Below are 27,238 nucleotides of genomic sequence, written 5' to 3'. Positions count from 1 at the left end.
AACAAAGACACAGCAGAAAATTACTTATTTTGTATCAAAATAAGTAAAACTTGTAAAAATAAAAAGTACTAAAAACTCATAGATACTAAAAAATTATGGTTTGTGGTATTTTAGAAAGCTCTTTGAGAGTAAAAATATTTCTGAATATAGTTATTACACTTACTTGAATTCATGGATTCAATGAGCTGGGAAAAGCATGCAGTATGAGTTTCTTCCTCCTGCAGGAAATAAGGTGTACACTATAGAGGAAACAAGAGACAGAATTATTAGGGACAAGTGTGAGGACACAAAGAGCCAGGGAAGCAGCATGTCAGTGTAAAAAATACTGGCTGTAGCACACCAGAGATGATAGTTTCTATTGCCCCTTTAATGTACTACAAGATGAAGAGGGGCAGAAAATGACTTGAAAGAGGATTATGAGATGATTTAACCTAAATGTAGTTTAACTGGTACCTGCTTTACACTGATACAACCTCAGCAGCTGAGAGGGAGAAACTCTAGTTTGTGCATATCTGCTCTGTAAGGCTCGATGGAATACAACTCTCCCTGTTGCTCTGTAATGCAGAATGCCCCAAGCATTCTTCAAGCAGCTTCAGAGAGCTTGAAGTGCAGCAGGATGAATGGCCAGAAAGGCAAATTTACACCCTCCTTACTGCTTGGAGTGTAAACAATGCAACTGCGGGGACTCACACCTGACACAGGAATAAGAAAGCATTTTTAAAGATGTTAGAAGGAAAATTGTATTTCTTTCTTGGTTTACCACAACCACAGAATATTCTGAGTTGGAAGGGACCTGCAAGGATCATTGAGTCCAACTCTTAGGCCTGCACAGGACACCCCAAGAGTCACACCTGAGAGTGTTGCCCAAATGCTTCGTGAACTTTGTCAGGCTTGGGGCTGTGACCACTGCCCTGGTTTACATCTGATTTGTGCTGCTCTAATTGAATTCAGAACTTGGTCTTGGAGATTTATACTGCTAAAATGTAATATGCTTGGCAGTAGAGCTTTTAGTGTTACGAATCACAGAAGTGTTGTAAGATAAGATAACGGAAAAAGGGTGCTTGGCAAGCAGATGCTCCATTTTCCTTTAAATTAGTAGTGGGGAATAACCAATGGAGATGAAGGGTGAGTAGAAAACATTGCTACAGGGTCTGGGACTTGGCAATTCCCAGTATCTTGGAATGTTATATCTCTGCAGGAAAAGAGCAATCTAAGAAAAATGGTTTATCCTATGTGCTATAGCTGCTGAAAACCTCAAGGATGTTCTTGGGAAATTCTTTTACCTGATATGTCTAGAGTACTGAACCTGTTCCCTTGATTCACTTTGCTGTTTAACATTCCCCTCTTCTCCATTAAGGTTTTGGTTGTAATCACAGATGTGAACGATTGTGCCCCTGAATTTCATCAGTCGATTTACAGCAAAGTCGGTGTTCCTGAAACAGTTCCTATGACAACTGCACTTCTGCAAGGTCAGTACTCCTGAAACCATTTGTTGCATTGAGTGTATATTTTTTTTTCCTCCCACTACTAGTTAGAATTCAGTTCAGAGGCCAAAATTTCCTGTCCCAGTATGGGTGGTTGCAGCTCTCTGAAGGCAAGTGGCATTTTGTAGAATTCTGTCAGTTATTTACTATTGCCACAGCTCAAATAATTTTGGGGGAGGGGGAGACAAAGGAAAGAGATCTCTGTAGGATTTTGAAGTAACAGAACTTCAGTTGTGGGTGGTATTGTAGCGGCAGGTTCATAGTAGTAATCTTGCTGCATTTCTTGAAGGAAGAAAGTGATGTTGGATCAGAAATTATGGACACTTCAGCTCACATTCTCTGCCCATTTCTGAGTCCTTTGGGGGCTTAATGTAGGAATTCTGCTCTCTTACATTAAAAGCTTCATATACAGTTTAACTGTTCTGTATGAGGTTTTGTTTGCATGCTTGACAAAAAGACTTTGCTTCTGCCCAGTGGAACCAATAACTTAAGCTTTAAGTGATGGTGCTCTGTAAAATGTGGCAATAAAGCAATTTTTTGTCAACTAAGCAGTTGTACACGGGCCTTGTATTAGTCTTTAACCGTCACATAAACTTTTTCTAAATCTTGAGGGGGAAAAGGAAATTAAACGACGGGAAAATTGCTTTTCCATGGTAAACAGGATTTTATAACCTTCTACTATTCTGCTTAGTGATTTATTCCGTACTAATGGTAGTTAGTTACTGTTCTGGTAACTGTGCTTCTAGCATGGATTTTTGTAGGTTATGAGTAGGATCTGACAAACACATAAGGTGCATCAGTTGAATAATGTATGTAAATATTCCATCTTTAGTTTAGATCTGTTTGAGTGATCTGAAGTCAGCACTATGGATCAGGTGGACATGAGAATATACATTTCTGTGTGGGAATGTGTTCTTGATAGTACAGGGCTCTTTAAATCCACCAGACAAAGGCAAGATCTAGTGGCCAGATTCAGCTGGGGACTTCACTTTTTTTTATTTTTAAATGACTTATTTTCAGGTAAGGGTTAGTTCAGTAAAAAGCACAGGAGAGAGCACAGTTTTATAAATGATTTCAAGCACCACATGCCAAGGCAAGGCCTACTACAGTAGTAGTTAGGGCATGTAGCATTCCAGTTCACTAACTTTGATCTACCCAGTGTCTTTCTCTTCTCTTTCAATAGTGACAGCCACTGACTGTGATTCCAAAGAGAATGCCCACTTGCTGTATTACACACTGAGTCAAGACTTTGGTATCACTTCTCATGGCACCATTTTCCCAGCAACACGGTTGGACTACGAGCGACCCAACCACCTTTATGAGTTCATCATTATGGCTGTGGATCAAGGGGAAGAGCCAAAGACTGGGACAGCAACTGTCAGGATCCATGTTTCAAATGTGAATGATGAAGCACCTGAGTTTTCCCAGGCAATGTAAATACATATTCTTCAAACTCTTGTTATCTTTGTCATTTACTGTTGCATTTTGTGTTTTGATTGAAAGGCTGATCACAGGGTGGTGGTGACTGGCTTTGGTTCAGTCAAATCTGAGAGCTGGACTGACAAATGTGGGATGGTATTTTCACTCTGAGACTCTCTTACTAGCAGGAAAAATTAGAAAAGGTAGTATATGGAGAATCCCTTCTTGACAGATCTTGCACTTACATTTCTTCCAATGTGTACTGAAAGATATGATGCAGTAATTTCAGATTATACAGTTCAAGAGGACCCCTCCACCACTAAAGGAAATCAGGCAGAAAAAACAGGCAACACAGTGTTGCCCTGAGCCTTCATCCAGAAACATGGCGAATTTTGCCTTTTATTTAGGCAATTTAAACTTAGAGTCAGCAATCTGCATCTCTGGTTTATAGTTGTTAAAGAAAAATGCTTAGGTGACAGAATCCTAAATGACCACTGAATTATAAAACACACAAGATAAATGCCAGTAAGTGGAGTTCACTTAATTTCACTTAGTCCTATGCCCTACAAACTGTATATATACGTATTTTTTTCCTTCTAAAGCATCCATAAGCACTTTTCTTCCATGGTTGGGGCTCAGAAACATCTGAAGCAATGCCAAAAGTACTATAAACTTGCATTCATGTTAAAGACTTAGTAATGGAATTTCCAGTCAACTTCTGCATCAGCCTTCTACTCTTAGAAGTTGCTCAGAACAAAACTGAGGCAGAGATTTCAGTGATGTTAAGCTCGGGGTTTAGCTGAACAAAACATCAAAGCTTTCTGGCAGTGCTTGTTGTGTGTAAAGATAACCTCAGTCTTCAAAATCTTGTGCCCTCCTTTCTTTTCTGAGCATTGCTTTGGAGGTACAGCTTGGAAAATTTGATCTTTTGTAATTTCTTATTGTATCTCTCTGTATTTTCAAACACTAAACCAGGTTAAGTTTCTCACTCTTCAGCTGGTGCCTATTTTTCATTTATTTATGTGTTTTAATATTCAGAGACAATGAATATTTATCTATATCTGTTCCTAATATTTTAATCATAAGTGAGTGATGCTGTTAAAGATGCCATAAACATCTCTAACAAATTGGAAGCAGAAAATATAGTTTAAAAAAAACCCCAAACCCTGCCAATTAATATTTAAAGTTTGCTGAAGAATATGATTAAAATAAGCATTATTTTAAATTACCAAACATTTACAAGAAGCTTTTCTGTTCTGTGTGCAGTAGCAGGGAAACTGCTGTTGTGCGTATGTCTAGATTGGCATTGGAACTGAATTCAGCTCCTGGGATTCAAATTATCTCAAGTTTTTGGTTAACTAGGCTTTGATTTTACTCTGTCTTTCCTGTTATGAAAAAAACCTTGAACCCAGAGGTGAATTTCAGGCACGACTTTGTGACATTTTCAATGAAATAGAATCATTGTGAGCACACGTAGATTAGGGCCTGTTGAGAGACTAGTTTGCAGTTAATGTTATGCTCTGTGACAGGCTAATACAAATCTAGATGATGATGTTGTCCTTCTAGCCCTTTGTTTAAATAGATTTACAATCCAGTATAAACTCACGGTTCCTTGCCACGAGCTTTCTTTCGTCGCAGTTATTCTTTATCTCAGTTATGAAATGCTTAAGGCTACCACTCTGTTTCATTTTGTCAGTTTTTACTTTCTCTTTTTTAAGAGACCTCTTCTGAACTCTTCTGTCCCTGTATTTCACATTAAAAATTATCAGCATTACTGTTCATTTGCTTTCCAGATGCAGAGTTAAGACAGTGTCTTGAGGGTTGTGACTGAGCTAAAGCAGAATAATTTACTTCTCTTACTTGGTTGAATGTAAAACTGGGGGAAGAAAAGAAACTGTTTCTATGAGGGTTTCGTTGCAAACACAGGTATCTCGACAACGAAAACTAAGGGAGAGGTTTTCTTTGCATCCATTTTCTTTTTCTTTAAATATTTTGTTATTCTCAGCATATGACCAGTGGGTCCATAAGCACTCTGAACCCAGTGATGCACGTGTTTGGGTGGATACAGGCAGCTGTAGTTCATTCTTACAGCTGAGCTTTGGGATATCTACTGTGGACAGGTCTGTGGTGTGCTTAGTCTGACCTATGCTCAATCCAGTCAGATAAAATAATAAATATTTGGGACTTTGCTAAAGCAGGGAGCTTTTCTACTCCAGAGAGCATTAAGCTTAGGCTGATAATGCCTCTTAAAAGCTTAAAATGTCAGTGATGTGTCTGGACTTGGGAAGAGATTTTTGTAAAAGTGACATTTTGCACATATCCTCCAGATTCGATTCTCATCTTAGTCATGCTGGGGCAGAGACTGCACTGAAAGCATTTTGGGGACTTGTCTCAGAAAGTGTGCTGTAACAAGCACTGCTTTGACTTACCCAATGTTTGCTATGGGTCTGTGAATCATAAAGCTCATTTTTTTAAATTAAAAAACCCAAGTGACTTCTGCAGTTAGCACAAGTCTTCAACAAGTCTGAGCTTCAAAGCCGTGGTTCTTCTGGAAATTTGCAGTGGAAATCTGTGGGGATTAATGACAGAAAGACATGGATGGTTGGATAGATCATCAATACTCCTATTTCACTGCTTAACAAAGAAGCATTGTACCAGTGTAGTTGTATTAGTACATTACAAATCTCTGCAGTGCCCTCTGAACAGGTAATCAGTAGATGCTATAAAGCTTAGTTCTCTGTACATTATTTCCTGTCTAAATTCATAAACTACTGTCATTTTGGGTTGTTTTTTTTTTTTTTTTTTTTTTTTTTTTTTTTTTAACAGCTACAGGAGTTTTGTTTCTGAAGATGCAGGCCCAAACACCCTGATTGCTACAGTTAATGCTGTTGACCCTGATGGAGATGGTGTGACATACGAGATTGTGTCTGGGAATCAGAAGGGAAACTTTGTTATTGACCCTAAGAAAGGTAATGATAGATTAGCTCTTTGCTGCTGCAGTAATGTTTTGATTCTGTTGTGATGCACTTTGAATTTCACAGAGTCACAGAACAGAACCACAGAATATTCTTGAGCTGGAAGGGACTGACAAGGATCATTGAGTCCAGCTGCTGGCCCTGCACAGACACCCCAACAAATCCCACCCTGTCCCTCAGAGCGTTGTCCAAACCCTCCTGGAGCTCTGGCAGCCTTGGGGCTGTGCCCACTGCCCTGGGGAGCCTGGTCAGTGCCCAACCACCCTCTGGGGGAAGAACCTTTCCCTGAGATCCACCCTGACCCTGCCCTGACACAGCTCCAGCCATTCCCTTGGCTGATAACAGGGAACTTAATAGACAATAACTTAATAAAGAATGTTATTATTGATAACAGTGTGACATCCCAAAATGTCAGACAAGGATCTGAATAGCATTTGATGTAGGAAACTGGACATTCTGGTTTTTAGATGAGGCTTCCCTCCTACCATGCTTATGTCTGTCCTAATTACATGTGTGAGCAAACACTTTTTAGCTAAGTTTACTTTTGTTGTACTGACACAAAATGATGCATTTGTAGGTAGAATGACACTACGATTGTTTTATTTCAGTGAAGGCAAAAGTATATAAAATCTGAACTAAAAAAAAATAGTTTTTATTTAAGGACAAAATCATTCCCATGACCATTGTTATTTAGCCAAGAACACTGCATGCATGTGAAAAAAAAGTGTGTGGATAATACCTTTCAGTTTAAGGCATTTTTTCTGAAATAACAATTTTTACGTCTTTTTAAGTTCTTTTCAGCAATCACATATTTTTAAAACATGAACAGGAAAAAAAATATCCCACCACATTGGTGTTCTCATTAGAAAAAATAAATAAAAAATTGCAGAAACACCCAACACACAAGTAGGTTGGCATATCCCTTTAAATTAATAGGATTTATTTGCTGTTGATTGCTTGAAAAAAACAAAAGAGGATGTTTCGAGATTGAAATAGGCAAACAAACTGAAATCCCATTGAAGGACTGAATTAACTTAATTAACTTCAGTTAAACTACTTCGTATTTTGAACTACAATCAAAATTTGAACTTAGAGTTTTCAAAACATAAGCATTGAATATATAGGAAGGCATAAGCTGTCCTAAGTTATTCTTTCTCTTTATTTCATGGAGTTCACTTAACATGAAATTTTAATTTCAATGCAATCATGGTTTTGCAATATTAATGTGTAGATTCTGAAATGTTCCCGAAAATATGGTCTGCAGGTAACTTGGAAGTGTTGAAGTATAATCCTGAATTTATTGTGAGCTCCTTTCTGACTTAAAAAGAGAGTTTCAGGTTCCGAGAGTTAAATTTCTTAAAATGCTTTGTCACCTGAAGAGGAACAGTGGTTTTGAAAGTGTCTAATTGCCACAGCATTAAGATATCTGACACTTCTGGAAACCCTTTTTTTAAGTGCTCCAAGCATTTTAACATTTGACTGATAGCATCTCTTGGGATTAGCTCCATAGTTTTAATGTAGATAATCATGTATAGGTATGTTTATACTTTTTTGGAAATTAATTTTATAGTCTTTGAAACTTTATTTTAGGAACATGAGCATTTTTTCCAAAACACTTTTGGGCTTTAGTTGCTGAATAAACCATTAAAGGTTTATACAGTGATTTGCAGCAGTTCCTTTTCAGGGATGATGTCAGGGGAATAGTCTGTACCCCCTTGGCAGAAATGTGGAGGTAAAGTGGAGATGTGTCAAAGATAAGTGCTACAGCTAAAACAATACATTTGCAAGCAAGTTGAGTGACACTGATGCTGTGACAATCCTCTGTTGTAATGGCAATTACTGTACTCCTGATGAATAACAGAAGTGATGGATGGATGATGGAGCGACAACTCCTCACTGCATGGTCTCTGTTTTTGTAGCACATCTTTCCCTGACAGTGCCTTTACCTCCCACCCAGCAGGGTGTAGCATTTGGGGGAATTATCAGAGTAGCAAAGTAGAGGTTTCTGAGGCTGTGCAAATGCTGCTGTGACCGTGCTGCAGGAAGGCAAAGTTGAAGTAGTTTCAGTTGAGCTGTGGGTGGCAGCTGCAGCAGGAGGCTGTGGCACGTGTTTATTGCAGTAATGATACAGCAGCAGAACCAGGCTCACTGGTGGGGCAGGTGCAGGTAAAGCACAAGACTACCACAATGCTTTTCTGTCTTTTTTTTTGTTTTATTTTCCTTTTTTTTCTGCAGCAGGTAGATGAAAGCTGTTCTGTGCAGGTCAGCTGAGGTGTAGCTGTTGTCTCATTTAGCCCTGTAGCCATACCTGCAGGCAAAGCTGTTGTGATGTCTTAATTTTGTTTTAATATCAGACTGCAGTAAAAACACCATGGTTAAATTAAACTGCAGCAGCCTTATGGTTTATTGGTGAATAGGCAAACCAGAATGGTTTGTTGTCATTCTTACTGGTGAGAATAATAATGGTAATTGGTTAATGTAGGAAAAAAACCCACAACCTGTTGTTTTTACAGGGCTAGTTAGACTTCGTTCAAGCCCGTTTCCTAAGCTGCAGGGGACAGAATATGTGCTTAATGTCACAGCTACTGATGATAATGCCTCTGGAGGGCCACATCCCCTTACAAGTACTGCCCAGGTTGTTGTGAAAATTGATGATGTCAACAATAACAAACCTGTCTTTCAAAAGGTAAATATTTGAGGCTCATTCATTTGTGTTGTAGTGTGTGTAAATGTTTATTTAACACTGTGTTGTCACTGCAGGTGTGCAGCAGGTGAGCTGCGGGGGGAGGTGCTCTGCTTCCCTCTCCTTGTGAGTCCTGGTGCCTCTGTCTTCTCCATCTTTTCCGCCCCTCCCTAAGACCAGCAGGATTTGTCCTCCTCTTGTGTCCTGCTCTGTGAGCACTGTGCTCCCTGAACCACACCCCAGCTCTGGTATTCCAGACCATGAGGCTGTGATGCACTTTTGGAGTTTCCATGTGACATGTGAGCAGGAATCAATAGGGATGACTGTCTATGCAGTGGACCTGTTTCAGAATATTCCAAAATACCTCTCCAAATTACATAGGCTTCCTTTCGTGGTCTGGAACTGATGAGAGAAGATTGAGTGTTTTAGCTTAAATAGTAAAGTACTGTAAAAAATAAATGCTGTCATTTGTTTTCAGAATACTAATTCATATTAAAGATCTGTTGTCTAAAAATTTTAGGTCTGAAGCTGATGGCTCAGATGTTGATGGACAATGTTGCATATTTTGAAAAGTCAGCAACTATTCATGTCAGTCTTGGAAATTCTCAGTAACCTCTCCTTGACTAAGTTACTTTGTGTAGAAATCCCTTTTTGACCAAAGCAATTCTGCAGTTTGGGCAAGTGTATGCCCTCTTTTTTTATTAGACTTTTGCTAATTTAGAAAAATATTTGCATTTGGAAGTAACTGCAGCTTTTTCTCAAAATATTTTCATTTGTTGGAGATGCTCAGTGGCCTCATGTTATGTGTGGTTCATATAACCAAAAAATAGCAGGTGAAGTCTGTAAATTCATGATGGTACAGATAAAACATTAACAACAATGCATGGGGATGGAAGTGTTGCTGAATTGTTTTTCCTTTTTTTCCTCCTCTGATATATCTTTTTTATAGTAATTGCATGGTAAGTCCTTGATTTTTCTGTTGGTTTTTTTATTTTTTCTCCTCTCTTAGTGCCAGTATTATCGGGAACATGCTTCTGTCTTGGAAAACCAGCCTTCAGGGACAGTTGTACTGCAGGTTGAAGCCACTGATGCTGATGAAGGAGCCAATGGTATAGTGAAATATGGCTTGATGCACAGAGATGGTGTCCTACCAGCCTTTACTATTCATCCTGACACAGGTAAAAAAAATGTCAGAACATTTAGAAACCACTTTGTAACACTGGTGGAAAAAAGGCTTAAATAAAATCAGACTTCATGCTTAGTTTTTTTGACAGCATACAAAATATAAACTGTATTAACTGCATGAGCAAGTATTCCAGGAAACTAAGTTTCATACGTGTCCACTACTGAACTAAAACTGATGTTTTCCCTGAAATGTGAAAATTCTGCTGTGTGAAGTAACTTGTGTGTTTCTGTAACTGGATTTAAAAAAACCCAAATATTATCTTGCAACATTGCTAGTGGCATATAAATGATTTATCCAAGTGACAGTAGTCTTACAAACAGCAAAGGAATTTAGTCTTGCAAGGTTGAAAATAAGTTCAGGCTGAACTTTTGGAGGATGGAAGGCATGAAACATTCCTCTGCCCTGTACTTACTGCTCTTCAAAAGAAATATTTCTTTAATAAACTCATTCTCTTAAAGTTAGTTTGGTACTTATCTGCATTTTCTAAATTTAAGTCCAGTTGTGTGTAAATGTAAGTGTAACTGAAGTTTGTATCTACCTGAGCAGTACAGTGTCAGCTGCTGAAATTGTGAAATCTTGTCATTGGATCCTTGAACCCAAAGTTCATGTTACAGGTGTATTTAAACTTCTGCTTTGTATCTCAGTGTGTTGACAGACCAAAAAACATCTACGTGCAGAATATTTTCAAATGCCTAATATTTTAACTGTCTGGTATTTACTTTGTTTTCAGGAGTTCTGACAACTGTTCAGGTATTTGATCGAGAAAAACAGAGGGAATATCCCATCACTGTGACAGCAACAGATCAGGCAGCGGAACCACTCATTGGAATATGTCAGATAAATGTTGTCATCCTGGACCAAAATGACAATGACCCCAGATTTGAAAACACCCACTATGAATGTAATTGAGAGTCATTGGATAGAGTTTCGGTGCCCTGAGTGTGAGCTTGCCTGATGTCTCAGATTTTGGGGTTTTTGTTTTCTTCCTGGTGGTAGAATATGTGACAAACTAGGTGATTGCAGCCAGGGGCACTCTTACCTTAATTAGTTGCAGAACTGTTACTCTGTGTAATGTGATGTAAGCCAAGTATGGTCTTGGCTCATAGGCCTTCCTTATGGGAAAATTCCTGGAAGCAATAGCCATGCCAGTCTTCCCTTACCTGAGGATACCAAGTGTGTGGTACTGCACAGGGATGGGGAACCAGTAATAACAATGTGGGTGTGCAGTGCTGGGCATTAACTGTATCCTTGGTTTTCAGATCCAGTAGATTTCTGTCATAACTTTTGATTGCGTAGTTTTCCTTTTCCCGTTTGAATTTCATAATTCTTCATTGTCTGTTGTTTTACCTCTCCTTGGTGGTTCTTCAAAAAAACCCCTTCCTGTTTATGGAAGCACCCCGAGACATGTATAATATTAATAAAAAAATGAAGACTGACAATTCTCAATTAGTTTTACAATGCAAATCCTAGAAAGTAGTTTCTGACAATGTGGTCCTTCTGGTTTTATGCAATAAATTAAAATTCAATTTAAGTATAATACAGAGCAATTAGTCCTTTATTAAAATACAATTTTAAAAATTATAAGAAATAAGAATTCTAGGTTATGAATGTGATAATATGAAGTTCAAATGTGATCCACAGCTCTGGAGTGATAGCAGCCCTTTAAAATACTCAGTGCAATGTGTATGGCCATTGTTCCAAGGAAGATCAAGTTATAGCTTCCGTACATTATTACTTTAGTATTTCTTCATGGCTAAATGAGATGTCCGTGGTACTTCAATGAATGAATGATGTGTCTGAAATATCCTTTCCTTGCATTAGATTTCTTAAGAGAGGACACAAGAGTTGGGACCAGCTTCCTGCGTGTCGCGGCCCGGGACGATGACTACAGCTCAAATGCTGCCATCACATATTCCATAGCAAGTGAAGAACCAAATTACTTTCAGATTAATCCTACTACAGGCTGGGTGTTTGTGAACCAACCCATATCTCAGGTGTGGTGCTTGCTTTCCTTCCTAAGCTGATTATCTCAGTGTATCCCAGGAGGGACTGAGGCCATGAGTTTGTGTTGCCCCATCATACTAAAGGATCATCAATATGCTCTGTTTAAATTAAACTTGAGTCTAAGGCTTTTAGCTCGTGAGTTCATTGACTGTAAATTGCATATAAGCAAACCTTGCTTTCAGCTGGAAAGCAGCACTGCCTCTGAGGATCTGCTATTCCCATTTCCCTAGCTTTGACATGCTAATTGGAGGGCTGAGATCATAAGCAGGGGAGCAGGAACCCAAGTGTAGGACTTCACTGTGTTAACAGGCAATGAGTTAAGACACAAACCTGAGTGTGAAATTTTGGTCCTGATACAGATTCCCTACTTGATTCATGTTAGTTGTGGTGGACTAAGTGTAGCTATCCCTCAGGAAGATGAAGGCATAATGAATAAAATTGTTGCATGAAAGATTGATCAGTTTTACCATTTCTAAACATCTACACAAACAGTTTGAGGCTTTCAGAGTTCTGAAGTGTTAAAATGAAAATGTTATTGTAGGTGCCAGTTTTTAAATACCCAGCAGATATTTTTAATACTGAAATTTAACTTCTAAGTTACTGATACACGGTTTGGTGAAGATGTGTCCTTTTAGTATGTTTTCTTTAGTGAACCTAAGAACCCTGTAGACCTAATAAAAACTTTTTATAGGTAAGATAAGGGAGCTCAGGGGCTTCACAAAGTGGGCTGTTTTGGTTCTGTTTAGATTCTGTGTGAAATGTACTAAGATTTATTGAGACACATATCAAAATTTTCCAACAATCTTCAGTAAAGCAAATAGCAGAATTTTCATCAACTTTGCACCTATTTAATATTTTGAGTTCAATTGCAGATATTTTTTTTCCTGTGTAGGTATAAGTGTGCTTTTAATTTTATATATCAGTTTATTTTGGAACCCTGTTCAAAACCTTCTGTAATGAAACCTTTTTTTACTGTTCAGAGATCATCTATAATTCGAGAAGTTATTGCTACAGATGGAGGCAATAGGAGCACTAAAGTTGAACTTGCTGTAACTGTTACCACTGCAAAAAACCAGCCTCCACAGTGGGAAAGAGACAGCTATGAAGTTGTTATTCCAGAGAACATTACACGAGATGCCTCAGTTTTGGTAAGAGTGGACAGAGTTGTTTGTCTGTCTGTAGCTCTAAGGCTTTAGAGTAAGTGAATGGTTTTTATTTGTTTAAATGTGAGCTTTTATAACAGTTTTGTGTTTTGTAACTGAGTACCTGAGAGAGTCAAAACACAAAAGCTTTGGGAAATGTTGCTGTACTTGCAGAAGTGTTGATTACACACACTTTTTGAACTGTGCAGACAATCAAAGCAACTTCTCCCCTTGGTGATCCCCGTGTGACTTACAACCTGGAGGAGGGACTTGTTCCGGAGACCAACATGCCAGTTCGCTTCTACCTGACTCCAAACAGACACGATGGTTCTGCTTCAGTCCTGGTAGCTGAGCCCCTGGACTATGAAACCACAAAGAACTTTCTGCTGAGGGTTCGAGCACAGAATGTTGCTGCAGTTCCTCTGGCAGCGTTTACCACGGTCTATATTAATGTCACAGGTGTGTTGGCCCTTCAGGGATGTTACAGCAGAATCGTGCACGTTTTTTTCTTTGATGCTTTACAGTTTTCTCTGTCTGTGCTCTTTTGATGTTTCAGATGTCAATGACAATGTCCCATTCTTCACTTCATCCATCTATGAAGCCTCAGTAACAGAGGGAGCTGATGTTGGGACATTTGTCATTCAGGTGTCTGCCACCGACCTCGACCTTGGTCAGAATGGGGAGGTAAGGAAGGGGACCTACATCTCCCTTGATGAAGGGTGGAGAATAACTTCTGTATGAGCAATGACTAAATAGTCTGGGAGTCTTCAGCCTAGAAAAGGGAGGACTAATAGGGAAATGTAGAATGAAATAAAGTAGTTTATTACAAGCTTCTCTGTGTTGCCATGTGAAAAATGAAACTGAAACTAGTATGTGTGAGACAGAAAACAAATAGGAAATATTTATACAACCTGGAGTTTAGGTGAAGTAGTTGCTATAGAATGCTCTGTTTTGGAAGGTCTACATAGGCCTAAAATGAGATTGGATAAATGAATGGAAGAAAAACCATATGAAAAGCTTCTACGAGTTGTAAATCACTGGGAGTATTGCAGACTGAATCCTTACAAAATATGGCAAGTTAACAACCAAAGTGGAGATATTCCTTGCTGATTTAAAAAATTGAAAGTAGGTATATCCTTAGAACAAGAGTGCAAGCTGAGGGCAATCACAGAAACATACATATATATATATATATATAAAATAGAGACTGGAACATGATCTACAATACTGAGCAAGTTCAAATCCAGCTCACCTGGGCTATTATATTAGTACTTGGGATCTTTAGCTGAGTTTGAGTGCTGTTACACAAGCACTGTGCAGACATGTGCTAGTCAACTTGGGAATTGATTAGATAAGACAGATTTATTTCCTTTACAGATCACCAGTCAACATGCAGGGAAGTTAATTGACTTCAGATTGCTCAAGATGCAGTTTTACCAGGCTTTCTTGGCCCTGATCGAGTTCTCAGGCACAAGACTGTTCTTCCTTTCCCTAAATACTTATTTAGCTGTGAACTTTCCATAGATTAACAACTTCTGTTTAATCCTTTAGATAACTTACTCCCTGTTACATGACAGTGGCAGAGACTACGCCCATTTTCGCCTGGACTCCCAGACAGGCTCAATATACACGGCCTCGGTGTTTGACAGAGAGAAGAAGGGCTCCTACCTTCTAGAAGTCAAATCAGTGGATGGCTCTGAATCAGCCAGACCTGGAAAACATGGCAAGCCAAACTCTGGTAAGGGACATGTCTGCAACAAGCGTGATATTACCTGGATTGGTCTCTGAAATGCAAGATCAAATGTTACTTTCCTTTTTTTCTGCTTGTGAAAGAGTATCAGTTGGTTTGGTTTTGGGATGTTTTTTTTACTGCTTGTGCAACAGTTGTGTCACAACTGGAAGATAAATTTTATATGATCATCAAGCAAGTTTTTTGTTCTGAAATTAAAAGAAAACTAGAGCTTCATATTTAGAGTGTAGAGAGAATTTCCTGGCTAGTAAAGATGCACCTATTATCTGTACAATGCAGATCTTTGGGCAGTGGAAGTGTTTCTCAAAGCACTGCATATGGTACTGTATTCAGTTAAAAGTAGTTATGAAATAGAAATGTTCAAGATAAAAAATCCCTTTCTTGATTGATCTCCCTGTTTAAATAACAACTTAAAATTTTGTGGCTTCGGGACAAAAAGTTATGACTAAAAACTGTACAACGGCCGTATTAGGCATCAATTATTCATGTATTATCTGTTTAAACAAATTGGATGTGACATTCATTTGATATCCAAGTGCTTTTGAGTAATGTTGGTATATATATGGTCCATAACCCTAAGGGTTTGCTTCTGTATTGTCTGCATATTTGTCTTCATTTAATGTGCAGCGAGACAGGTTAAGGAATTGTAGCTGACAGAAGTGGCACAGCTGAGGGTTTTAATCTCTTGTTCCTCGTGTCTCTAGACACGGCCTATGTGCGTGTTTCCATCAGTGATGTGAATGACAACGAGCCTGTCTTTGCTCAAAGTGTCTATGAAGTAAATGTGGATGAAGACCAGGACGTGGGCTCCACTATTGTCACAGTCAGTGCTAACGATGAAGATGAAGGTAAAGTATTGAGATTCCCCATGGCTGTGTCTAAAATATTGGTGAGTTAATTTCAGGACACCGAGACATATTTAGTGTGGTAGGAAGGGAAGTGTCTTTTTTCTCTAGATTTTAAAACTTCTTTTAAGTGTGAACTGATCAGGCATGAACATCAGTTCATAATGGAGCCGTGAGGTGTAATCTCTTATTTCAGGAGGCATGCATTAATATGGGATGATATGAAATAATTTCTGTGCCAGAAAATACAGATTCATTATAGATCATACCATTTTCTTACAAATTGGGTGCCAGTATAAACATCCTGATTAACTAGAATAAATCAGACTTGATTTCAGTGAGATTCATTTGCTTTCTCTATGGGCAGTGTAGTTGTTCTTTTACTTTTTCTTCTGAACAGTCTCTTATTTGAATCTAGACTTCCTAACTGCCTATGATGAGTCTTAGCTATATTGTTTTATCCACAAATCAGTCAGAATTCAGCCACGGGTCATGTAAAAGTAAGTACACAGCCAATGCTCATAAATGAGAGAGGGAACAGTACAGACCTGCATCTTTTGGCTGTGGTACATCACTCATTTGACTCCACTGTATGGTGAAGCCCTACTTTTTTTGTTGCACAAGTCCCAAAGGACTGTTCTGTCAATATGTTTGTGAAGTAGAAGTAAATCCTGACTGCACTGGATTGCTCACCCACTATGTAGGAGACTGAGGCAAATGTGACAAAGATGTACTGAAAAAGGATTTACCTACTCAAGGAACTATTAGTTTGTTACTTAGGCTGTCTGTAAATCTGCTCTGTAGTGTTGGACAGGTGACCTGATATGATGGATATATTGCACTTTATTTCTGTCCTCTTATACAGTAAAAGCAGAATTATTATGTCATGGCAAAGACGCATTTTATAATTAGAGACATACCCGAGTTGAAAATGCTGATAAGTAATCTGACATAGCTGCATGTTTTAAAAGACCACAAAACCATAATACCACAAATCAACTGTTGTGTGGTTTGTACTTCATCTCAACATGCCATGCTTCAGTCTGCTTCCAGAAATGTGTGTTTTCTGACACTGTTGGTAATTGACAGGAACAAATGCTAAATTACGGTATCAGATCACTGCTGGAAACATGGGAGGAGTCCTTGATGTGGATCCAGAAACAGGAGCCATTTTTATTGCCCAACCACTGGACTATGAAGAAACAAAAATGTATGAGATTCACTTGTTGGCCTCTGATGGGAAATGGGAAGATTACACCGTTATCATCATCAATGTCATGAATAAAAATGATGAGGCTCCAGTTTTCTCTATCAATGAATACTATGGAAGTATAATTGAGGAACTGGATGCGTTACCAGTCTTTGTACTTCAGGTAGTGTATTCAGTTTCAGAGACTATGATATTTCAGTGAAAGTGCACAGATTACTGTGGGACAATTATGGGACAATAATCTAGCACATATAATTAAGTTTAGTTTTACTGAGGTTTTTTGTCACTGGAAGAGGAGAAGTGGACTTTTAGAGAAAAAAACAGTTACAAAGACAGTAGGAGAAACAGGGTGGATCATCTATGATCCTAAAGAGCAAATAATTAGCATTTTAAAGTAACTATCAGAATAGCATATTTAAATTGCCTCTATGCATATGAAAAATATTTTAGTACTAGAATATCTACATTGTTGTTGTAGTGCAAAGCATATTTGTCACTCTGAATTGTCCCTAATTTGCTGTTCCCTGGCATGCACATATTAATACCCTGTCATATGCTTTTTCTTGGGCACCTTTAGACTCTAGCAACGTATAGGATGTGATGCAATCATTACATATTTCATGCTTTCTATGTCTTCTTTTCAAAACTTTTGTAGGTCATGGCAAGTGATCCTGACAGTGATGTGGATGAAGGAGATTTGAGATACTCATTACACGGGTATGGTGCAGCTGATATTTTCACAATAGATGAGCAAACAGGCAGCATTTACTCACACAAGACACTGGACAGGGAGGAGAGAGCACTGTGGAGATTTATTGTGTTGGCTACTGATGAAGGTGGAGGAGGACTCACAGGGTTTGCTGATGTGATTATCAACGTGTGGGATATAAATGACAATGCACCCATGTTCACGTGCATGCCCGATGACTGCAATGGGAATGTGTTTGAGAACTCTCCTGTGGACACTTTAGTCATGGAAATGGGTGCAGTTGATCGTGATGATCCAAATGTAGGTCTTAATGCTGTCCTGACTTACAGCATAACGGAGAATGTGAAAAATGAGTTTGGTACTGACATGTTTAATATCAATCCCAGTACCGGTACAATCCACGTTGCAGGGGGAATGCTAGACAGGGAAAGGACTGAAAATTATTTTCTTACTGTGGAAGCAAGAGATGGGGGAGGGTTAACAGGAACTGGCACTGCCACTGTCTGGGTTGCAGACATCAATGATAACGTACCCGCGTTCACAAAAAAGATGTGGCAGGCAACAATTCCTGAAAACAGAGCCATCGACTCTGAGGTTTTGCAGGTGTGTGCTACAGATGCAGATATTGGGGAAAATGCAGACTTAACATTCAGTATCATTGGGGGAGACCCAGATCAGAAGTTTTACATTGAGAATGACAAAGAATGGCAATGTGGCACTATCCGACTGAAAAAAAAATTGGATTTTGAGAATGCACGTGAAAGAAAGTTTAATCTTACTGTCACAGTGGAAGATATGGATTTTTCCAGTATTGCAGTGTGCCTGATTGAGGTTGAAGACTCCAATGACCACAGCCCAGCTTTCCTTTCTCAGTTTATTCAGGCAAACCCGTTACTTGAAAACATGCCTGTAGGTACTACAGTAACCACAGTGAGAGCTACAGACAAGGATTCTGATTTGAATGGGAAGATTGTATATTCTATAAAATCAGATTCGGATCCTATGAGACAGTTTGTGGTTGACCAATATGGTCATGTGGTTGTGGCAAATACCCTGGACCGTGAAGTCATTGAGAAATACACTTTAATTGTACAAGCTGCAGACCAAGGGACACCTGCCCGCACTGGGAGTGTTACAGTTTTGATTAACTTGCTTGATATTAATGATAATGGGCCAAGGTTTGAGGCACCATACATGCCTGTAGTTTGGGAGAATAGACTGAAGCCTGAAATAGTTTATATGAATCACACATCCAAGCTGCTTCACGCATTTGATCCGGACAGTGAGGAAAATGGGCCACCCTTCACGTTTTCATTGCCACCACATTATCAGAACTCTTTGGATTTTTCTCTTACTGACAACGGAAATAGCACAGCAACTGTAACTGCTTTGAGGTCCTTTGACAGAGAAAAGCAGAAGGTGTTTCATCTGCCAATAGTTATCACAGATAGTGGGATTCCACCTATGAGCTCTACAAACACCCTGACTATAACAGTTGGTGATGAAAATGACAACTGCCATGAGTCTGGCCATAAGGAAGTCTATGTGTACAGTTACAAAGGTAAGTGCTATCTGGATGTTATATCAGATTCTGGATGCTCTGTCAAATTCTGGATGCTCTGTCAGATTCTGGATGCTCTGTCAGGTTCATGAATATAGCAGAGTTTTACACATAATTTTTTCTGTTGCAGTCTGGTAATCTATCTCTTGAACGGTTTACGTATTTCAAAACCGCGACTTCAATTCTGTGAACTACTAAATAAAGTGGAATAAATAAACTACATTAAGCTCAGACCCTAGTTTATACAAGTTTATCTACCAAAAAACTGTTAGCTGAAAACATGGATACATTGCAGTTGCAGTATTTTTATAAACCAGTAAAATCTGTTTTCCATTCATGAGGTTTCACCTACACAGAGTTTTTTGTGTGCACACAATTCAAAAAGTATGTGACAGAAGATGAACAATTTAATAATATTTTCTAACATTTGTCTTAAATTTCTATTACTGTGTTTTTCCTGAAGTTTACCTGTAAAACTTCACCTTACACTAGTTCTGGTGGCCCTTACTAAGTAGTTTATTACACCTTTCCCCAATTAGTCTATTCTAGATAGACTTGGCCATATCTCAGTTGCCACTACAGTAGTAGAATTTCTGATAAATATTAGAGAAGATGAATGTACAGAAGGTATGTTGCAATGAGTAACATTTGCTGGATTCAGTACACCTAAGTTAGAAAAAAATGTGACCAGATCATACTGTAGAAACGAGAGAATGAAGTTTCTAGGGTGGTTTGGGTCCTGATTTGAACCTTAAAAATTTCCCATGTTGCTGAATCTTGACTGTTGAATTCAGAGGTCTCCAACCCTGGAGTTGCTCTTTTGGTTTAGAAGAGCTGCTTGGATGTTGCACTCCTGTGGCAGGACATCGGGGCTTGAAAAAAGGATCAAGTCCTGGCCCAGCTTGGTGGCTTTTTGCCCATTACCTTTTCTCAGTCATGTCCTTCTCTCCCAGCTGGACCCCACAAGATCTCTCCCTCTTTTGCTCTATTCCACTTCTGTGCTGTTTAAAATAATAGGCAAGCAGTGAAACATTTGGGGATTAACTCCTGATGTGATTTTTTTTTTTATGTCTTAGAATTTCATAGAGAGCTGTATTTATGTATTATTCTGTTGTTGTTTTGTGCTGTTTTCAGCTTTTCTTTCATGTGACATCTGTAGTATATTCACATTTCCAGAACTGGCAGAAATCATATGACAGGCTGTGCATTGTTTTAAGAATCTTGGATTATAACTATCACCAATCTGAAAATAATAAATAAATAATAAATGCAGTAATGAATGTGGCAGAACATAAAATGCACTGAAAAGCAAAAATTAAATGCAGATTTATTCTAATTTATCTCACCAGGAAAATGGTCAACAACAGTGCTTGGGGAAGTGTTTGCACCAGATCAAGATGACTGGGACAATAAAACATTTCTCTCTGAAGGAAAACTGCTCAAGTGAGGATTGTATTTCTGTCAAAATGAGTAATATTTATGCTTCTGTAATTATTTTACCATGTATTTCTCTGTGTTCAGGATTGCATAAAGCCAGGGTTATTGAGTGTATTAAGGGATGTACCTTCTCAATGCTCTTTTTCTTTTTCCTTTGGGTAGCGAAGTATTAAGAAAAGTAATGCATAAAATATTTTTTCCAAGAGAATGCAGGATCATACCATGATGTTGATTTTTAGTCAGATGTCACTGTTAATTTATTTTAAAATGTGCGTTCTGTAAGATCCAGTTTAAAAATAGGCAGAGTTTCTAATGCTTGCTCTCAGATATGAGAGTTGATGGAATACAAATCCCAAATTTAAAAGTAGAGAATGGAATAATTTCATCCAGAGTGAAAGGGAATTTGGTGATCTCTTTGATGTTTAAATTTACAATTGCATGTGAAAACCATAACTCAGATTAGTGGAGTTTTTTCTGTTAAATGAAATGTTGAATTGGACTCTTAATTCCTACTGAGACATTATTTGTTCATATCACAAAGCGAGGTGGGTAATTGCAGGACTGAATGCTGTTTGAAAGGGAAGAAATGGATGTGAAAGTGAATGTGAATTTTTTGTCTGTGCTGTGACTAGAAATTTAAAAGCTTTATGTAGCCCAAAATTAAAGACTGGCTTTCTATCCATCAGCAGCCCCTGGGCCTGTTTCCCTGTTAAGAGGTTACTGTTCCATAATATTGGAGTATTTCCATACTTGCAGATTACTGGCCCTTTGAGGTGTGAAATGAAGGTGCTGTCAGAGGTTTCAGACAGACCTGTTCCAGACAGAGATGTGATAATCTGGAATGGTTTGTGTGGTTTGTCACTTTTCTGTTTCTTACCTGAGCTCATGGTGCCTATGAAACCCTGGTTCAACTGCACACTGATTTTAGTGAAATTTGGGAAAATCTGAGTGGCACAAACATCTTTTTATAAGCTCTGCAAATTGTCATTTCTGAACTAAGGTGTTTCTGGTGCTTTTCTGAGGTTGTTGGTTAATTCCCATCACTTTTGATCCTGTAGCCTTCACAGTAACATTTAAGGCCTTCTGAATCATGTTAATGAATAAAGTAAGTGCTCAGTTTTGATTTAATAAGGTTTCCTAATTAAAGGTTTCTGTCTAGTTCTTTCAGATTAAATCAGAGGACCGGGTCTTTGCTGATGGTGGATAATACTCCTCAGGGAATATACAACTTAAAGGTTAGAGTTTCTGATGGAGTTTGTCCTGATGTTATATCTACAGTACAAATCCATGTCAGAGAGCTGGAAAATGAAGCCATACAAAACTCAGCCACTGTGCGTCTGTCAGGTTGGTTTTATTTGCTGGTGAGAGTTTAGATCAGCTCCTCCTCTAACTGAATGATTATGTGGTGTAGGTATTGTTATATCAATATTTGATTTACTTATCACTGCAGGGCACTTTCTGGTCTGTTTCCATGTTGTTAAATACAAAAAATTGAGAAATTAGCTTGTGATCTCTCAGTATCTCATGTTTATCTGGTTTTTGAATCCCAAACTCAGATGTGACAGCAGAGGAGTTCATAAGGAGAGATGAACACGGCAAAACGAGACATGGAGAGTTCAAGGAGTTACTTGCAAAAATGTTGCCTGCTAAGCTGAGTGATGTCATTGTCTTCAGTGTCATGAACAGGGGTGGAAAACAGACAGATGTCAGATTTGCAGTCCGTGGTGGCTCAGCATATTACAGACCTGAGAAACTGCACGCTGAGATGGCAGCGTTTAAAAATGAGGTTTGTGCATCTATGGAATTCACCCAGATTCTGAGTTTGAGGGGTGTATATCCCAAACCTCAGTGGAAAAATATTCTAGATCTACGGATAAGGTTTTTATTGCTTCACTCAGGAAAAAAGCACTTGTCAAGTAAATGCTTAATTCAAGATTCCTTCCTTCTTTTTAGTCCCACATCTACAATAATTGTATGGTTTTACTGGTGGTTCAGTGCATATAATCACTTTACAGCTGCAGGAAGATGGGTCTCCATTTCCATCATGGGACAGATGCCTGTGTTTTCTCCACTTAGTGTTTAATTGTGTAATCTGGTAAGACTTTTGAATATGAAATAAGAAGAATCCCTAGAAGCCAAAGTGGTACTGTAGTACAGACAATGTCTTGGAAATGACAGCTTTTTGGACATTTCAGGTGCTGAAGGAAATCTCCAAATCATCAGCCTGTGTTTAGACACTCAGAGTAGAGGCTTGATGCCACCCAGATAGAAATTCTATTGCACAAAGAGATGACACTTCATAGAAAAAGCCCTGCTGGGAGGAATATGCAGTTAGAAGAACAGTTACAACAGATGAGTGAGATTGAGACAACCAATTCTCTGATTGCATTTAGCTGGACGACTTTAAATATGAAGTGACACCCTCTTCCAACTTTTTTTACTGTTATAAGAGGCAATTCCTGATGTGCTGTCTGTGGCTCTGGGGCCATATTTGGGTTTTATACATGGTACATCTTACAGAGGATTTTTCCCAAAGAGAAAACAGCACTTGCCATTTGTGTGAATATGGTGGAGTTTGCCTGATTCTGGGAACAAAACAGGGCTGTCTTAACTTAACACTGCCTGTATCTTGCTGTTTCTTAAATAGCTGTTTGGTATGAGACTGTTCAGAGTGACCAGGTAGGAAATGCCAGAGACAGGGAGTATTTGGGAAGGGTAACAACTGCTTCTTTTGCATATTTATTGAATTACTGCAACGTTAATATAGAAAACAGCATAGATTTCAAATATTCTCTGCCACAGTGCATGACATGTCATTCCTCAAAGTGGTAACAAGGGGATTGCTTTACTTGTTTTAATGAAAAAAATACATTTGTATTAATTATATATCACCTCTCAATATGTAATGAATAGGTTTAGTGAGCAATCACAAATAGTTTACAGGAAAACAGTCATAGCTGGAGAATTCCTCCAGTAGTTTTTGTACATATTAACTATAAATACAGAAAATAAGTAATTAGCACTGGAATTATTTGTTGAATTGCTACATAAATAGTATGTTTGCATTACCTCCTTGGGATATAGTTTTACAACAGCTATTTTTATTTAGCAGAAAAATAATCCATCCTAATACTTTAAAGGAGCCAAGGTTGTTTATATACAGTTTTTCTATAACAATATTACAGAGATGTCTAAATGTGCTTTACAGACCCTTCACTAATGGTTATAAACATGGGCAGCAGACACAGAACTGCATTGACAGGATGCATCATGTCATTATAAAGTAACTTTGTGCCCATGGGGATGTGATCATCAATACATGTTACTATATTTGAGGATATATGGACAGTTGATTGTAAAGGTCAGAGTTCTTACAGTGTGCATTGGGATGACTGCACTAGTGAAAAAATAATAGAAGCACTTTACTTACATATTTGTTTTGATCTTTTCAAAACTTATTTTTAATAAATATGCCATAAATTTTATCATTTGAAAAAAACCCCTGTATTTAGTATATAAAGACCTGGTGTTGTTAGTTTTACATTTGTATACCTTAGTGGGTTCCACTGTGGGAGTAGTGAGGTCTCCTGCATTCAGGTTTGGGCACTACAGACACATCACTTTAATATATTTGAATCACCAAACACAAATCAAATTCTGAAGCTTTCTAACAGGCACCTGTGCAAAATCCCCAAGCAAGTAGAAGGAAGAAATCTGTGCTAGGGAACAAACTTTGACATAACTTAGTCCAGTGCTAAGGCTGAAGGACAAAAAGCCAGGAATAATGGCAGCTCTGTTCCTGCCTCAGGCACCTCATGAACAGCTTCTTCCCTTCCCTGTGCTCTGCTGGGGCTTCCTTGGTCTGTTTGGATTAGAAGGTGGGAACTGTGGAGACACTATTTCTGCTTTACAGACCTGTGTGTACACTGAGGCTCTGCTCTTTATTTGGGTACTTGGGCTTTTAGATGCAGCTCCAATTAGTGATAAAAATGATGAATAGCAAAGATTAATGTAGCATCCAGGGTGCTGAACTGACGGTGTTTTGTTTCAGACAGTTTGACGTTAAATCTAAATTTATGGGGCACGAATCATTAGACTGAATCAGAGTTGCTGCAGAGTTGTCTTTTCAGGTCACTGTCTGTGGACATGATTATTGAAAGCAGCTCAGCCCTGTGTGTTCCCATGTCTGTGTGCCTGTGTGTGAGAGAATGTAAGAAACAGTATCTGGGTGTTACTCCCGAGGAGTTTATCTTGACTTGAGCTGAAATTTGCCTGTTACTATCAGGGTGCAGAGAGGTGTGACACAGATGACACAGCTCACAAGGTAGAGTATCACTGCTCCCAGAGCTTTGGTCCTTGGAAATAGTGTTAGTAGGCCAGTACAGATTTAACATGTTTGCAGTCAGTCATGTCAACGATTCAGTTTTTAGGAAATGTTGCTGAAAATTTTTTACAAATTTTTTCCTGTGTTTTTTGGGTAATTTTGCTTGTCTGTATAGTCAGGGATGTTATTAAGAAACAAGAAACTAAAGCATTCCTTGAAGTCTCTGATGGCTTAAGAGTTTTCAGAAGTTGAGTAAGTAAAAGCCTTCATTAGGACGGGAGTGGTGATGTGTTGAACTGTATTTGCTCTTAGATCCAGTCAGCTCTGCAGCTGAACATCTCCCAGATCGATGTGGACGAGTGCAGGAGTGCAAACTGCAGTGGGGGCTGCACAAACCACCTGAGGGTGGGCGACATTCCAACAGTGATGGACACTGGGAGCGTGTCCTTTGTCTCTCTCACAACCACCGTCCACCCGATCTGCGGCTGCTCCGCCCGGGAACGGTTCCACCAGCCCTGCTCCTCCTACCCTCGGAGCCCCTGCCTCAACGGGGGCATCTGTACTGACACCTTGAATGGCTACAGGTGAGCACACTTGTATTGCACACTTGTATCTTTTTCCTCCTGTTTTTAAAGTAATGGGTAGAGCTTACAAGATACACAGGTCTAAAATAGCCGTAAATATACTTCTGACTGAAGGAGAAACAAAAAAACCCACACTCACCCTGGGACCTAAACAGGGTCTTTCCTGATGACCCGGATGGTGCTGTAGTTCCCAAAGCAGTGGAAATAGTGTGTGAGTAAGAAAGAAAACTCTGGGGAAAACAAAATGCTGTAATTAACACATGTCATATTTTAAGAGCATCTCATTCAGTGTGAAGAAATGTGTGCCCTGGATTTTTTGTTTTCCAAAAGAATAATAATAATAAGGGTGGCTGTCAGTGGATGTAGGAGTGAAATGTAGTTTAAACAGTGGGTAATAGAGAGCTTGGAAATTAGATAGGAAACTTGTTTTATTATAGCATCACTTGGCATGCAGAAGTATTCCCTCAGTGAAATTATATTGGTTTATTCCAGCTAGAAATTAACCCCCCTGAATTTTTAAACTGATGTTTGGTATTCTGTGTTACTTATTTAGGGAAATAGTTCATTGTTCTCAAACACATGGCCTCAAAAATACTTTTTTTTTTTTTTTGAGGGAGTATTTTAATAATTACCAAACACCTCTGAGATTCTGCTAAAAATCTTTGTTTCACTGATATTTTTTCACTGTGACTTAAGTGCTGCTTTTGCTGCATGTAAAATTAAAAAAAAAAAAAAGTTGAACATGGAGGAATTTTTACTATTTCTTTTGTTTATGATCTTTCAGATGTCTTTGTCCTGCTTCCTTTCATGGACCAGAGTGCCAGCAGACTAAGCACAGTTTCCATGGAAATGGATATGCATGGTTTCATCCCATCAGGCCTTGTTTTGAAAGCTCACTCTCTCTAGAGTTTATTACTGTGGTTCCAGATGGACTTTTACTATATAGTGGTCCTTTATCAAATCCAGAACCTGGGAGTACAGGAAACTTCATTGCAATAGGTACTTCTGCAAAAGTGGGTGGAAAAATTAAATGTCTTTGAGAACGGATTGCCTGTGAGCAGTGTAACAGTTAGTCTGTGAATTCTGTCTTTTCCTTTAATGAGATAACTTATTTTCTGGTGTGAAAATACTTTGAAACATTTCCTAATAGGTCTTTTCTCCTTCGATGTCTATTTCTGTAGCCTGCACCTGTGGCTTTAGGTCTGTTACAGAGTTGTAGAAATGAAGGGGAAAGCAAAACAGATTGATACATATGTAAAAAAATAATCCACCTAGAAAAACTGTAGTGCTATAAAGGAATTTAGGTACTTTGAAGACAGGTATTACCTGATTAATGTAGTCTTAGTCGCATGTCATTCTTATCTAGTTTGGTGAGAAAATAAATCCACTTAACCTGTCAGTTTTGGGGCAATTTTACACTTTTTTTTTACATGCAATGATTTAATGCATGAATCCAGCCCCACATGCCACACAAGTAGAACTCAGTGCTTTATGTTGACGTATATTTAAAAGGTTACTATTGCTTATTTTTTGTGGATTAATATAAAAGATGCACAGCATAGTTGGCATTTTTTATTTTCCCAATTAATGGAAAGGTAATATTGTTAATAATTTACTTTTTTTTTGCCTTGCTTTGCAGTTCTTTGTAAATTTGAGTTGAAGGTGGGAGTTAAACCTGCATGTATTGTTTAGAACATCATAAAATTGCAGATTGCTTATCAGGAATTAGTTTCAGTGTTTTGACAGAAGTGGCATAATTTAAAGTATAAAATTAAATAATGTACTGAATGAGTATTTCTGCATAGTGGAAGTCCTAGAATATAATTCTAGTAGTGAGCCCACTCTATGTGACCAGTAATAACCATTAAATAAGTCACTAACTGCTGACATATCCAAAATGGAAGGATTCTTGTTTAAAGCTGAGT

General features: G+C 38.5%; 1 protein-coding gene across 3 annotated transcripts in view; it reads left to right on the top strand.

The window, feature by feature from the left end:
- LOC113956903 (neural-cadherin-like) overlaps positions 1 to 27,238 on the top strand; it is a 61,099-nt gene that overhangs the window by 19,820 nt on the left and 14,041 nt on the right. The window contains exons 5-23 of one of the 3 annotated variants that reach the window (XM_027663904.1): positions 1,358 to 1,469; positions 2,668 to 2,917; positions 5,730 to 5,872; positions 8,392 to 8,564; positions 9,571 to 9,739; positions 10,478 to 10,648; positions 11,569 to 11,741; positions 12,732 to 12,899; positions 13,103 to 13,352; positions 13,450 to 13,577; positions 14,508 to 14,631; positions 15,348 to 15,491; positions 16,578 to 16,861; positions 17,354 to 18,968; positions 20,318 to 20,411; positions 21,565 to 21,749; positions 21,962 to 22,191; positions 25,042 to 25,313; positions 26,098 to 26,312. In XM_027663904.1, coding sequence (XP_027519705.1) covers positions 1,358 to 1,469; positions 2,668 to 2,917; positions 5,730 to 5,872; positions 8,392 to 8,564; positions 9,571 to 9,739; positions 10,478 to 10,648; positions 11,569 to 11,741; positions 12,732 to 12,899; positions 13,103 to 13,352; positions 13,450 to 13,577; positions 14,508 to 14,631; positions 15,348 to 15,491; positions 16,578 to 16,861; positions 17,354 to 18,968; positions 20,318 to 20,411; positions 21,565 to 21,749; positions 21,962 to 22,191; positions 25,042 to 25,313; positions 26,098 to 26,312 — 4,900 coding nt within the window. Of the gene's footprint in view, positions 1 to 1,357; positions 1,470 to 2,667; positions 2,918 to 5,729; positions 5,873 to 8,391; positions 8,565 to 9,570; positions 9,740 to 10,477; positions 10,649 to 11,568; positions 11,742 to 12,731; positions 12,900 to 13,102; positions 13,353 to 13,449; positions 13,578 to 14,444; positions 14,632 to 15,347; positions 15,492 to 16,577; positions 16,862 to 17,353; positions 18,969 to 20,317; positions 20,412 to 21,564; positions 21,750 to 21,961; positions 22,192 to 25,041; positions 25,314 to 26,097; positions 26,313 to 27,238 lie in introns of all 3 variants that reach the window. The other 2 variants (XM_027663903.1, XM_027663905.1) reach the window with 2 other exon arrangements.

The sequence above is a fragment of the Corapipo altera genome, unplaced genomic scaffold (genome assembly GCF_003945725.1).
Source record: "Corapipo altera isolate COAL_440 unplaced genomic scaffold, ASM394572v1 224, whole genome shotgun sequence".
Classification (NCBI taxonomy): domain Eukaryota; kingdom Metazoa; phylum Chordata; class Aves; order Passeriformes; family Pipridae; genus Corapipo; species Corapipo altera.
This window is presented reverse-complemented; position numbering and strand designations above follow the sequence as displayed.